Source organism: Lissotriton helveticus, chromosome 1_1 (genome assembly GCF_964261635.1).
Source record: "Lissotriton helveticus chromosome 1_1, aLisHel1.1, whole genome shotgun sequence".
Lineage (NCBI taxonomy): Eukaryota > Metazoa > Chordata > Amphibia > Caudata > Salamandridae > Lissotriton > Lissotriton helveticus.
Window position 1 is genome coordinate 89,631,891 of NC_136057.1, and position 13,820 is coordinate 89,645,710.

Sequence of the window (13,820 nt, forward strand, 5' to 3'; positions counted from 1 at the left end):
GCTCAGATCACATAAAACGAAATCCCTTAGATCTGATCTGGGCGTATAATTCGAATTTACTGAATATAATCATCCCTCCTTGCATATGGTCCAATCAGTATTTGATCAGCGTTTGTATTCCGGTAGATTTTTCTAACTTGATCCACAAGCAGGAAATGAAACCATACACACATGGTGATAATTTAATACAGAGCTAGTGTTATCAACACTTTCAAACCCCTCCCCCCTCTTCCCATCAAATTGAAGACTTTCTCTCCAAAGAAAAATAATCCACTCTGTGGCTCAGACATGCTAGTGACCCACACCCCTCAAATCCAACAGGGTGTTATAAACCGCACCAGACCAGTGCCCTGGTACAAGCCAGAGTTAAAGGAGGCAAAACCTGCATTGCATCGACACTGGCGGGAAAGTGATGCTAAAGAGAGCAAAATGACATTTTTAAATTGAGCTTGAGGAATATAAAGGCAACCCCGTTCCATGCAAAGTCCTCTTAATAGGCAAAACAAATCTTAGAAGCAAATGAAAATTGTTTTTTGAAATCCTGAATGATTAGTCGATCCCAGATGAAATGAGAACTTCCCTGATTCCTATTGAGGCATTCTGTGACAATCTAAATACTTAACAAAAACATTCTTTAAAGATAGTATAAACAAATACAGCAGCAGTAATTCTGAAGTTGAGTCTGAAAAAACTCAACCACCTTATCCATGTTTGAAGAAATAAACAGGCTTCATGAATTTAATGATCAAGGTCAAATCTGGGTCACCACTGACCCTTGCAGTCATGGAATCTCTGACCTCATCAATCAATCAATCAGCATTTATAAGGCACACCCCAAGGGTATCTGGGCGCTGCGGGTGCTATGTCTCCATCTAAAAGCCAGGTCTTGAGCAGTCCCCTGCAGAGCGTTTTCATCAATTCAGCAGCTCAAGCTATCGCTCCAAGCGCGTTTCAAAATGCTGTAGTGCTCTTGATACTGAAAAACCAGGGAGAAGTCGCGGATATAACCAAGAATTTTAGGGCAATACCTCTGCTCCCTTAACCTGCAAAAACTATTGGCCAGAAAACTGTCTTCAAGTGGCTTTATAACTACACCAGCTCTCAGATAATTCTTATCAATGGAATGTCAGCCTCACAACTCCAGTCTCAAAATATGATTCAATTTGATGATTACTTGATGAGGTTGAATCAGCTAAAACTGAATATTGACCAAACTGAGATTGTAATTTGAAAGAATAAGACCAACGTTTGGAGCCAACTTTAATCTCCAACAAAAATGAGATTTCTACCGGAGCCTAACCCACAGCTAAAAGCCTCTGAGTGATAATCAATAGCAATCTTAGCAAGAACCAGCAGGCTGGAGCAGTAGGATCTAAATGCAGATTTGTGCTGAAACTGCTTCAGAAACTAACCCCACTCCTCCCACAATCAATAGCGGTGGCCGCAGTCCTATCTAGATCGCATTATGCCCACACAGTATATGTAAGAATACCCCATATCACCATTCATAGACTACAAGTAATTCACAGCAACGCAGCTTGTGTACTACATCATCTTCAGAGGTGGGCACGCGCCACACCTATATTGAAATAACAAATCCACTATCAGACCCACTGCCTCAGCCCTAAAGGGTTTTGATGTCTAGCCCCTCACTTCATTGCAAACCAGGTGGAAATGCATACACCCGTACAAAAGCAGAGATCTCCTCACTTGAATTTACTTGCTATTGCAAAATTATAGAGCATCAGATCAGGTGGACGCAGCTTTGGTACAAGTTCCTTTCATCCAGAAATCTGACAGCCCACAAGCCTATTCAGACTAGATTCTTCCCCGTTATGGTTCGTTTTCTCCTCTTTTATGTATTTCTGATTCAGTTCCAAGAAACCCCAGGTTGAACATGCTCTCTATATATGCAATGACATAACACCCGTTTTGTAGATCCTGTAGAGGTTTGGTATGTTGGCGTGTGCTTCAGTCACTGACCTGAATACTGCAAAAGAGAAGTGTACAGTGCAAGTGAGGATGATAGCGCAGTCCTGTCTGCCAGGGTATTATAAACCTTTCATTGCTGCAAGTAAGTTACAGTATTCTCTTTTTGTGGTTGCACAGTGTACAATTTGAGCAGACCAAGGAACAGACGTAATGTTGGAAACACATTTCAAATCCGTGCCTTTCATAATATATGAACTATGTTGCGGGTATTGTGAAACTTTGATGATAATTTTTTTTTCAGGTTTTAGAAATTCGCAATTTTCTCTGATCAGGAGAATTTTGACCTAACTGTCATGTGATAACGTGTTGTCTTTTCTTTTTTCCTCTCCTCTGCAGACACTTGAGACTTGCACATCAATTAACCAGAATGGGCAGAAGACGGGCTCCAGAAAAGAAAGTGACAGCGCTGTCTTCACGTGAATCCGTAAGAGCCACAGTCCCATCTTTACCTCTTCATGACATCTCAACTTCAAGAATCCGAAATGATGCTCAGAGGGACCAGGACCTGGAACCGCTTTCGGAGAACCTGTCCCACATTATTCTTCTATCCATGCTGGAGGAGTTGGAAGCCAAACTGGATAACTTGATGAATACTGTGGAGGGCGTACCTTCTAGAGTCGCTGGGCTGATTAAGAAAATCTGGATAGAAAAGGATCAAGGTTATCTAGATAATGGTGCAGTGTCTTTGGAGATGGTCTGTCCGGCGAGCATTAGAGATTGTGCTGTTAGCCGGTCTCCTGCGACACCTCAACTGGACAGGTCAGAGGAACCAAGCTTGTGTCTTCAGCCGGTGTTCTCTGATGGGCATGCACCAAAGCAGGACTGTACGCTCTCCTCGCCAACTGATGTTCAAGGGCGTCCAGAGGAGCCAAGCCTTTGTCTACAGCCAATGTTTCCTGATCGACATCACCCACAGCAGGACCAGTGCTTGCAACCTGGGTTTCCAGATAGAAATAGAGTACAGCTGGATTGTCCTCTATCCCGGTGCCCTCAGACAGATCCTCCATGCAGATCACAGGAGGCAAAGCTGTGCCTTCACTCAGAATTTGTTGATGGGCAGAGACCAGAGCAAGACCAGAGCGTACAATTAGCGTTCCCAGAAGAGTGGGAGCCAGATGAGCCCCTGAAGCAAGAACCATCTCCATTGTCTGATAATAGCTGGGACCAACAACAGAACCTCTGCCCACACCCACTAATTCCTGATGGACACGAACCACAGCAAAACCACCGTATACAACCCGCCCTGCCAGATGGGAATGGACCTGATGATCCCTTGGAGGAAGAATTGATGTGTTCTGATTTTCAAGATCGCCAGGAGAACCAGTGCCTACAACCCGTGTCACCTGATGGGAAGTCATCAGACGAACTCTTAGAGTCTGGTCTATTGTCCTTTGATGAGTTGGGGTCACAACAAACCCAGTGCCTACAGCAACACCTATGCTTGAAGCAGAAACTTCCTTATGTGCAGGATCCAATCGTGAACTATGAGCTAGAATCTATGCGCCCTGAAGCACAGGAACCAGATAAAAATGACAATCTAGAACCGGCCTGTACAGATGCACACCGTTCAGATCAGAAGTACAAGCTAGAACCACTGCACACTGCGGCACAGGACCGAGAGCTAGAGTCAGTGCTTCCTGAAGCACAGAAACCAGATCAGAACGACGAGCTTGAACAGACCTGTGCAGATGCACATGGTTCAGATCAAAAGTACAAGCTAGAACCTCCCTGTACTGATGCAGAGGGTTCAGATCAGAACTACATACTCGAACCACGGCACCCTGAATCGCAGCATCAACATCAGAACTGCAAGGCAGAACTACTCTGTCCTGATGAGCGGGGTCAGTGGGTGCCTCCATCATTCCTAGGACTGGATACTGCAGATGAAGATTCAATTGCGAGAGGAAATACAAAATCACATTTAGTGCTGTTCGAAGCTACCCAAGGTATGTGTTTTACTATAAATGGTCTCTCGGAGTGCATACTAACACATGTAACCTCTTCAAAATGCGTATGGGCAGATTTTAGAAAGTCTCTGAGGGGAAGATTAGGGTTTGGATGGTACCCACTGAGCGATACTGACCCCCAGAGTACGAGTGCACAGGGTGCAGATGTTTCCCTGCATTCTCCTCCTCTGGTTCCACACAGGACTGCATCCTTCCTGTGCAGAAACAGGCCTGGTAATGGGACTCTGCATGAGACAAACAGGCCAGTAGCTCTTCTCGTTCCTTGTTCGTCCCCATTCCAGGTTGAGGAACTGGAAATAGCGCAATTCATGGGAGGAATTACTGGCCAGAATCACACGTAATAGTTGGATACAAGTGATGTGGCGTTCATTGAGAATAGCAGGCATGCGCAGTCTGGAGAGGGAACTGTGTTTCCAGTTGCACAGTTACATTGGGTAAGACGCAGTCGTCTCCAGTTCCTGATATGAAAATACTAGTCTGTATTCGGCCTCAACAGCAGGGCCGACCAGGGATGTTGTTGTCACTGCAGGGTTCTCCTGGAGTGCACACCACCTCATGATAGACAGATACACAAAGGTTATGGAACTCTGAGGTCACTTGCAATAATCTTATTATATGCACCAGGTGGTACTTTATCCCGTATAATACATGGTCACACCATCACCTTTCCCACAAAGCTTGGTGCGTAGCTCCTACATATGCAGCAGCTAACATGTTTGCAAACATGAAGAATGAACCTTAAACCTCTTGTGCAAAAGTAAAAATAAAAACTGTTAGATATTTGTTGCAAAAAGATGTTAGAAACAGTTCAATAAAAGTCCATTTAAAACAAAAAGCTGCAGTAGCTCAAAACGTGTAGAAACATGCTGAAAGATTCCACCCTTCCTTTATCTAAGGAAACTATTAAACATATTCCCTCTGCTTCTCATAGTAAACTAGTAACATACAGCAGAAGTAATAAAAGCAAAGTTATGTTTGTTGCTGTAAACAGCTGCTTCAATTATGCTTCGTGACTTGACCTTCTTTTCACATCAGCTGCTGGCGCTGGCAGCAGGCATTGTGCCCTCAGGACTCGACTGTAAAAATATATAAAAGCTGAGTTCTGACGTCTTTTATTCATAATCACTGACTTGGTGCGTCACAAATTCCTGATTATAAAGAAATTAGAGACTGCCATTTATACAGGGATTACAGAATCCCATGTAATATAATTATATATATACACATATAATAACTTTGGCACAGTTCAATGAATCTTCACAAAACTATTTGGGATTGGCATGGCTAGTTTCATGCAGTGTTTTTTTGTGGTCCTCAAATTAAGCCACTAGTCATTTAAGATAGAGCTAGCGGGACCTTTAGCCCATGAATGATCCGTGCATCTGGACTCGCGGACACAAATGTAAAAATATATTGGATCTGATTGGATGAGGGAGCTTTTTCGTCCATCCATTTCGGATACGTAAACCCAAAGTTGGGTCTGCGGACCTGAAGCTCCCTGATTGGCTCGCTATATCTTGAACCATTACATGATGAAGAGACTTGTTCCCCGCATCCTGTAAAAATACTAAAGAAGCCATAAAGAGCTGTGGTGCCGTCCTGTCTCTCCCTGGCACAGGGGCTGCTTAATGTTAAAATGTAGAAAGAAATTGCTGATTTTGAACAGAGGTTGGATTCCACATCATGACCCTTGAGGTCCGCAAACCTTAGGCAGGTGTCTGCGCAGGCACAGTAATTGTCCTTGTACCCTGGTGGACATTTGTGATGTTCGGAGACCTGCTGCTCGGTCTGAAACCCTATCGATGTCCAATAAGGATATACAAGTTTGCAAGGGTCTGGGAACCCCAAGAAAGTGTCCGGGAACGCTTAAAAATAAAAAATAAAAAATAAAAAAACATAAGCCAGGCCCTTTAGGGAATCCCCTGCTGTGCCCAGGCACCGTTGAACAGCTGTGCCTGCTTGGTGTTGGCTGCAGGGAACTGCTGCGTGTGTATATGATGGGGGAAAAAAAACATTGAAAACAAGCATTGGCAAAACAAATAGGTGTCTCCTATCTGAAAGCTATTGGCTTTAGCACCGAGTTTTAGCCATTATGTACACCAGTGTGACTGCTGTTTGGCATGGCTAAAAGTTAGTGGCACAAGGTCGGGTGGGGTAGATAGATGGGGATAGATTGGAGTAGATTAGAGTGCAGTATATTGGGGTAGTTTGGATTGCGGTACATTGGACTCGAGTAGAGTTATATTGAGTGGTGTAGGGTAGATTGGGTTGGGTGGGGTAGAGTGTGGTGGAATTGATTGGAGTAGATTTGAGTGGGGTAGATTGGATGGGGTAGATTGGGATAGGTAAGTTTGAGATGGAGTGGGGTAAGGTAGATTGGAGTAGGGTGTAGTGGATTAGATTAGACTGGAATGAGGTAGGTTTGGGTAGAGTGGGGTGGAGTGGAATTGGATAGATTGGAGTGGAGTGTTGTGGGGTAGATTAGGGTGTAGTGGAATGGGGTAGATTGGGTGGATTGTAGTAGGGTGGTTTGGATGGAGTGGGGTAGATTGGATTGAGTGGGGTAGATTGGATGAAGTGGAGAGGGATAGATTGGGTGGAGTGGGGTAGATTGTAGTGGGTAAATTGGGAATGGATAGATTGGAATAGGGTGAATTGTAGGGGGATGGGTTGGGGTATTTGGAGTGGAGTGGGATAGATTGGAGTGGGGTGGGATGGATTGGAGTGGGGTAAGTGGTGTGGAGTAGAGGAGCGTGGAGTGGAGTGCTGTTTCATGGAGTGAGTGGCATAGATTGGAGTGGAGTGGTGTGGAGTTGAGTGGCGTAGTGTGGAGTATACTTGGTGTGGTTGCGCACTGCCATTACAGACAACACATTTTCAATTGAAATGATCATTACATTTACACGGACATATGGTTTTACTGAACATAAATGATAATGTTTGCAAATGTCATCCCCTAGTGTATTAATGTGTTTCAATCTTATTCAAATATTTTTCTCCACACTTCAGTAATACAAAACAAATGTGCTTCATTTGTACTAATTCTGATATATTCTGAAACATCAGCACAGTTCTTTTTTTTAGGTATTGCCGCAACAGCGCTTAACTTTGTGGGCTTACTGCCCATCCATTGCTTTTTATTTGTTTCTTTGAATCTTCTTTAAACAGCCTTGCTTCCAAATGGCTAGTCTTTCAAACTTGTCCCTCCTTTTCGTAGATTGTTCCCTCCCACGGAGCACCGTCCCGTTACTTGTATCCTTGCAATGGTCCCATATTATCAACTGCTTTAGGCACTTTTTCTTTTTTCTTTGTCTAAGAGCACTTCATATGCGCACTTTTTTCTCTCAGTCCAAGCTTTTTTGTAAATGGCTGTAATTCTTGTTCATATCTCGTCACATTTGCTGTTCATTCACAGACCGAGATCAAATGTCAGATGATGTTTCCCCTAAACAGCCTGTTCTTTCTCTGACTTCAAAGTAAGAGAGCCAGTTCCTCACCGTCTCACTCATCGCTGCTTGCCTCTCCTTGCTTGTTATTTATAAAAGCAAATTACTTCATTTTCTTGCCTTCACCACCTCCCCTTCGCATAATGGTAGCAGCCGTTTCAACTAAAGTGCTCATGTCTACTGCTGCAGACCAGAAACTTCACTGTCGACTGTAAAGTTGGCACCTAGGGTAATGGAAGGACGGCTTGGGGTGGAGGGGACATTGGCATGTACAGAGGGCCGTGCCATTGAAGCATCTTCTGGCAGCTCTCGCCAGCAGCATCATGACGCGACCCTGCCACATCTGTACAACGTTTCCCGGCCGAAAGCAGTATAGGATAATAGCTATAAATTCTGTAACCAGTCTGTTTGCTACGTACAATCCATTGTACTAAATGATATGAGGTATTCTTGGTACATGTATTTCTAAAATGTCAATTGTTGTAATATTTAGGACACATACTATTGTAATGCAAGTTGATCTCCAGTAATGTTTAGGACATGTATTATTTGTAAAGTAGACATGCTTTCCACTTAAAATTGAATATTTCCATCTTTAGTCCTGCTGATTGCTAGCTAGGACACGAGACCTACCCTAACGCTGCTCGGCGGCTCGCTGTGCTGAGGCGCGCTTTTGGCTGCATTTTAGCGGCGCTTTTTAACATTCCTTTTGACTATTTGTGTTGAAGCCTAAATTGATCTTCCCTTGTTTTTAGATCACCCCCACTCACCTGCACCATAATTGTGACTTCCACCGCGCTTTTGCGGGTCCCGGCTCCTGTGGGCGGGCTGTGTGTGGAGGAGTGCTTTGTGGCGGCCATCTTAGGTGAGGGGTGGGCGCTCCAGTGGCTCAGGCGACGGACTCCTCTTAAGGGAGTCATGCTTACGCGCAGCGGTTACGCGCAGAGGATACGCCGGATCACCGCCGGAGTCACGCCAGAGTCCAGCCCGTCTGCGCCCGTCAGCGTCCCGGAGGCGGGCGGGGCGGCGGCCAGGACTCTTCCATCTTCCGACTCCGGTAGAGAGTCGTTTTGGCATCACTATACATCTGGTGAGCTCCGCTCTCTTTGCCCTTGTCCCCCCCCTCATGGAGGTTGTCGGACCGTCTTTCCTGGTCGGTATCTGGGTAAGTGCTGCTGCCCTGGATGCGGCTGGCGTCCGAGCCGTGCTGTGTCCTCTGTCCCCAGTATACCTAACGTGCATGCTGGCCACCTGTGCATGCTGCTTAACACCAGATCTCTTGCTAGACATGCACAGGAGATCTTCGACCTTTTAGAGCTGGAGAGGCCCCTCTGTCTCATGTTAACTGAGACGTGGCTGGGGGAGTTTTCCAACCCCGATGTGGCTGCGGCTATCCCTCCTGGCTACAGTATTTACAGGCAGGATAGACCCAGGGGTAGAGGTGGAGGAGTGGCCCTGGTGGTGCAGGAAAGCGTGGTTTGTTCCATCTTGCCGGTTGATGACATCCGGGGCTCTGAGTCCCTCGCTTTCTCCATCTCCCTGGCCCCTCACCACTCCTTTAAGGGCTTGTTGGTGTACAGACCACCTGGCCCTTTGGGCACTTTTCTCGAAGATTTGGAGTCTGTCCTATCTGGGCTGGCGTTGAAAGCTGCTCAGTGTATTGTTGCCGGAGATTTTAATCTTCATATGGATATACCATCAGACCCGGATACCATCAAACTCCTGGAGGCCACCGCCCCCTTGGGTTTAACGCCATTTCTCGTGGGGCCTACCCATGTGAAGGGGCACACCCTGGATCAGGTTTTTTCGACCTCCCCCCTTGAGGTGAAGGAGATAATTCCGGTGTTGTGGTCCGATCATTGGTTGGCCAAATTTTTGGTCAAGGGTGTGATGAGACCTGTCAATTTGGGGTCTCAGCAACAGCGACGCGCCCATCGGGCCTACCACTCGGTAACACCAGCAATGCTAGCGCAGGCGGCGCTTGAGCACCCGTGCTTGTGCACGGGGGATCTTGAGAAGGACCTGGAAGCCCTGCAGGGCTGGTTAATGGATAGACTTAATGATCTTGCCCCAATGATCGCCCCCCGTTCCACGATGAAACGGGTTTCGGCCCCGTGGTTTACGGCGACACTGGCGTCGGCCCGGCAGTCCTGTAGGGCGGCGGAAAGAGCTTGGCGTGCCCAATACGATCCGGAGGCTAAACTGTTGTATAGATCTGCGGTGAAGGCCTACCAACGGGACATTCGTGCTGGAAAAAGGGTTTACCTTGCTGGGAGAATTGAGGCTGCCGCTAACTCCTGCAAGGAAATCTTTTCCATAGTGAGGGAATTTACAGCCCCTCGCTCGAATGTCGTCCATGATATGCCCCCTAAGTCTTGGGCGGCGGACCTTGCCAAGTTCTTCACGGACAAGATCAGGCTTATCCAGGATTCCCTTCACCTGGTGGCGCCTGCGGGTGCAACCTGGATAAGGGAGGACCTCCACCTTGCCGCCTCATCTGGTCCACTGCTGGCAGCTTTTCCTCCCCTGTCGGCCGCTGAGTCGTTAGGACTCTTGTGCGCTCTTAAATCTGGCTCGCCCTTGGACCCTTGTCCGGCAAAGTTTCTTGCGAGAATGGCGGAAGTCCTAAATCCTCTGGTCAACCCGCTGCTCAACCTTTCATTGAGCCAGGGTTTGGTCCCATTAGCCTGGAAGCAGGCTATGGTGATCCCCTTATTGAAAAAGCCTGGTCTTGATCCGGAGGCATTGGTCAATTATCGACCAATTTCACTCCTGCCTGCCTTGATGAAAATCTTGGAGAAGCACATTCAAATGGTGCTCTCCAATTTTTTGGAAGGGCATGAGCTTTTGCATCCGTCCCAGTCAGGCTTCCGCCCTAGTCTCAGTACCGAGACCGCACTTCTGGAGGTGTCAGAAGACATCAAAGGAGTTTTGGACTCCGGAGGCAGGGCCATGCTGGTCATGTTGGACCTGTCGGCGGCATTTGACACCGTCCCCCATGAACGCCTGCTCTCGAGACTTTTCGAGATAGGCCTCAGGGGGACGGTGCTCAGCTGGTTTTCTTCATTTCTAGCCGACCGCCGACAAACGGTCTGGACCACGCCGGATTCTGCTGTGATGCCGCCTCTGGGTGTTGGGGTCCCTCAGGGCTCTATTTTGAGCCCGACCCTATTTAACATCTTCATGACCCCTTTGGCGGCTCTGGCGGAGTCTTGCGGGGCCCGGTTCGTGTCCTACGCTGACGACACTCAGCTCCTCTTCTCCTGTGAGAGGGGAGGAGATTTTAATGGGGAGAGCATCCGGGAGTGCCTTGGGGCTGTCTTCAGATGGTTTAATCTGGGTGGCCTCAAGTGCAACCCCGAGAAATCTGAGGTGCTCTTCTTCGGGTGTACGTCTGAGCCTGACTGGCATGACTGGTGGCCTATAGGCATGTCTCCCCCTTCTGCTCCATCTGCAGTGGCCAAGAATCTGGGTGTCAAGATGGACAAGGGTCTGTCAATGAGAGCCCAGATTCTGGGGGTGACGGGCACCTGCTTTGGTCTCCTGAAGGTATTAAGGAAGTTTCTACCCCTGTTATCGGAAGAACACCGGAAACTGACTGTGCAGGCTCTGATCGGGTCCAGGTTGGACTATGCCAACGTCCTATACCTGGGCCTGCCGGAGTATCTGCTACAGCGCCTTCAGGTGACGCAAAATGCGGCGGCGAGAGCCATCTATGGTCTTAATAGGCGAGCTAGGGCGTCATGCCTCTTGCAGGCCTTGCACTGGCTGCCTATTCGTAAGCGCATTATCTTTAAGACGCTGACTCTGACCTATAAGGCCCTACACTCTGGAGGTGCGAAGTACCTCCAAAGGAGAGTGTCCTTTTATCAACCGGCACGGGCACTTAGATCAGAGTCACAGTTTCTGGCAGTTGTACCGCGTATTCAAAAAGCCCGCATTGGGGGTCGCTCCTTTGGTCTGCGTGCCCCCCAGCTGTGGAATGCTCTGCCACTGACACTTCGTGGTGCCACGAGTTTACTGGCTTTCAGGAAAGGTCTTAAAACCTGGCTGTTTACTTTATAGGTTTCTTTTTTGGTTTATCACATCTTTGTTTTGCTTTGTTGTCGTGTTGTGTTACCTACTGTAGGTCTCGCTGTGAAAGCGCCAGGATACTCTTTTTGAGTTGCTGTGCGCTATAAAAATAAAATGTAACATAACATAACATAACATAACATATATATACTTGGTAGTTTGTTTAAAGGACTAATCTAACCAAATGTTAGAAGTACAGTACTATCGAATTGTGAAGCCCTCTGATACCCAGTTGGGTCATGTTTGCGCTATATAAAACACTGAATTAATAAATAAATAACACACCTGAGTGCGGGGAGATCCCCTCTACACACACCTGGTGCCTGCTGTGAAGAAGGTGTGTGAGGGCTGAAAAATTACCTTCATGCCCTGCAATGCCAGCACCCTTGACGCTGCCTGCGTGGTGGCCATATTGAAGCAGAAAATCATCAGGACATCTCAGGCTTCTTATCAGACTAATAGTCCCCTTTCCCGGCTTTCAGAAAAAAATGTAATATCAGCATTTTTAGGTGCAGCACCTAAGGAGCTTATTGATGGCACAATAATAACTCTCCATTCCCGGCATTCTATTTTCATTAATCATATCCACCACATTTGATTGAAATTCAAAGGGTAGGCCTCAGTAACTACGTGTTAATCTTTGCAACCCGGCAAAATACAGTAGGATATTTCTTTTTCGACTGATGGTGTGGGACACTGCTAAAAGTCATTTGCAAAGTCAGTAGGTTCGCAAGGCAAGACCAATTGGCTTTTGCCAGTGCTTGTTTTTTGTTGTGTGCTCGGAAAAAATCTTACACCTTCTGTATGGATACTCAGCAGAATTGTCACATACATTCTCTCATTTTGAAGTCATAGGAAGAAAAGTAAACACCAAGCTTTCTCAAAGAGAGAGCTTGACATTTGACCTCTGTCTTTGAATGCAATGCAAATGTGACCAGATAAAAACAAGATTTAAAGGCCTTTTTATAGAAAGTGTGTTTGTGGAAGAATATAGTAAACAAGGTTTGGGCAGCGGGAGGAAAGGATGTGAGTTACAAACCTCAAATCCAATGGTAAGGAATGGGTGGAATGTATTCCAAGGGATGCTTTCTGAATATCCCCAAGATGTCTAAAGCGCTGTCTGGTAGTCTTGGATCTAAAACACAAAGGTCACAATGAAGTTAATATTGGGATTGCTTTTAACATCTTAATTTATTTTTTAAAATTATTCGAAACTCACTTAAACCATAGTGTCTCTCTCTCTCTCTCTCTATCTCTCTCTCTCTCTCTCTCTCTCTCTCTCTCTGTTTCTCTTTTTCTATCCTTCTCTCTTTCTCTCTATCTTTGTCTCTCTCTTTCTCTCTCCTTCTCTCTCTCTGTCACTCTTTCTCTGTTTCTCTGTTTCTCTTTCTCTTTCTTTCAATCTTTCTTCCTTTCTATTTCTCTTTCTCTCTCACTCTCTCTCTCTTCTGCTCTTCCTTCTTTCCCTCCCACGTAGCTTGTGGTTATAAGAGTTTCTTTTGAAAAGCAATTATTTCTTTGCTAATCATTTTGGAATCTTTTGACAAATTTGCACAAACTATTCAAAAAGATTTTTTTTCCTGGTTCCTCTTTATTATACCAAATGTGTTCAAGTCAAGTCAAGTCAAATAAGCTTTATTCGATATTTGGTTTACAAAATCATAAAAGCACATATTAAAAGCAATTTTTAAAAAGTCTATATGATTTAAAAAGACATAAAAATATTTTAAAAACTGATGTACAATTTATGCAAGCCCGTCAATCACCATAATCATCGCTCCAAATGGATTTTTTTTTTTACCAGTCTCAAGGTTAGGAGGGAGCACTCATATACATACATGGTCAATTCAGAATATTATAATCTAGATATACATTGTGTACATATGTTCAGATGATTTTCCTGTTAAAAACAGAATGAACGAATACATACATCATATGGTGTTCCGGAATCTGATAAGTATCTTTAGAAAAGAAGATACTGCCTTTATAACATATTCAGATTCTAATTGTTTTAATTTTACAGAATGCCACTCTGCAACCCCTTATGCCCCACTTTGTAAGTATAGGTTTTAAAAACCTTTTCCTGGGGATCTGATAGAATTTACAAAACAAAATGCAATGAATGTTAGATTGATGGGAGGTGTCGTCACATGGGCACATTACCAGGTCTTTAGACCAGTCATTACATTGTGGAAAAGTTACCAGTCTTTAAAATGAGTCAGTGCGAAATCTAGTCAACAACATACGGGAATAACAACGTGTTTCTAGTAATAAATAAGGCTGGATCCCTACATGGGTACCAAATGTGTTTATTTTTATGGTTTTATATGATACAATCTAT

General features: G+C 45.5%; 1 protein-coding gene across 1 annotated transcript in view; it reads left to right on the forward strand.

Annotated features, from left to right (window-relative positions):
* The first annotated feature begins 2,359 nt into the window (after positions 1-2,359).
* LOC144754320 (uncharacterized) overlaps positions 2,360-13,820 on the forward strand; it is an 86,820-nt gene continuing 75,359 nt past the window's right edge. Inside the window, exon 1 of the mRNA XM_078642035.1 lies at positions 2,360-3,938. Coding sequence (XP_078498161.1) covers positions 2,360-3,938 — 1,579 coding nt within the window. The remainder of the gene's footprint in view (positions 3,939-13,820) is intronic.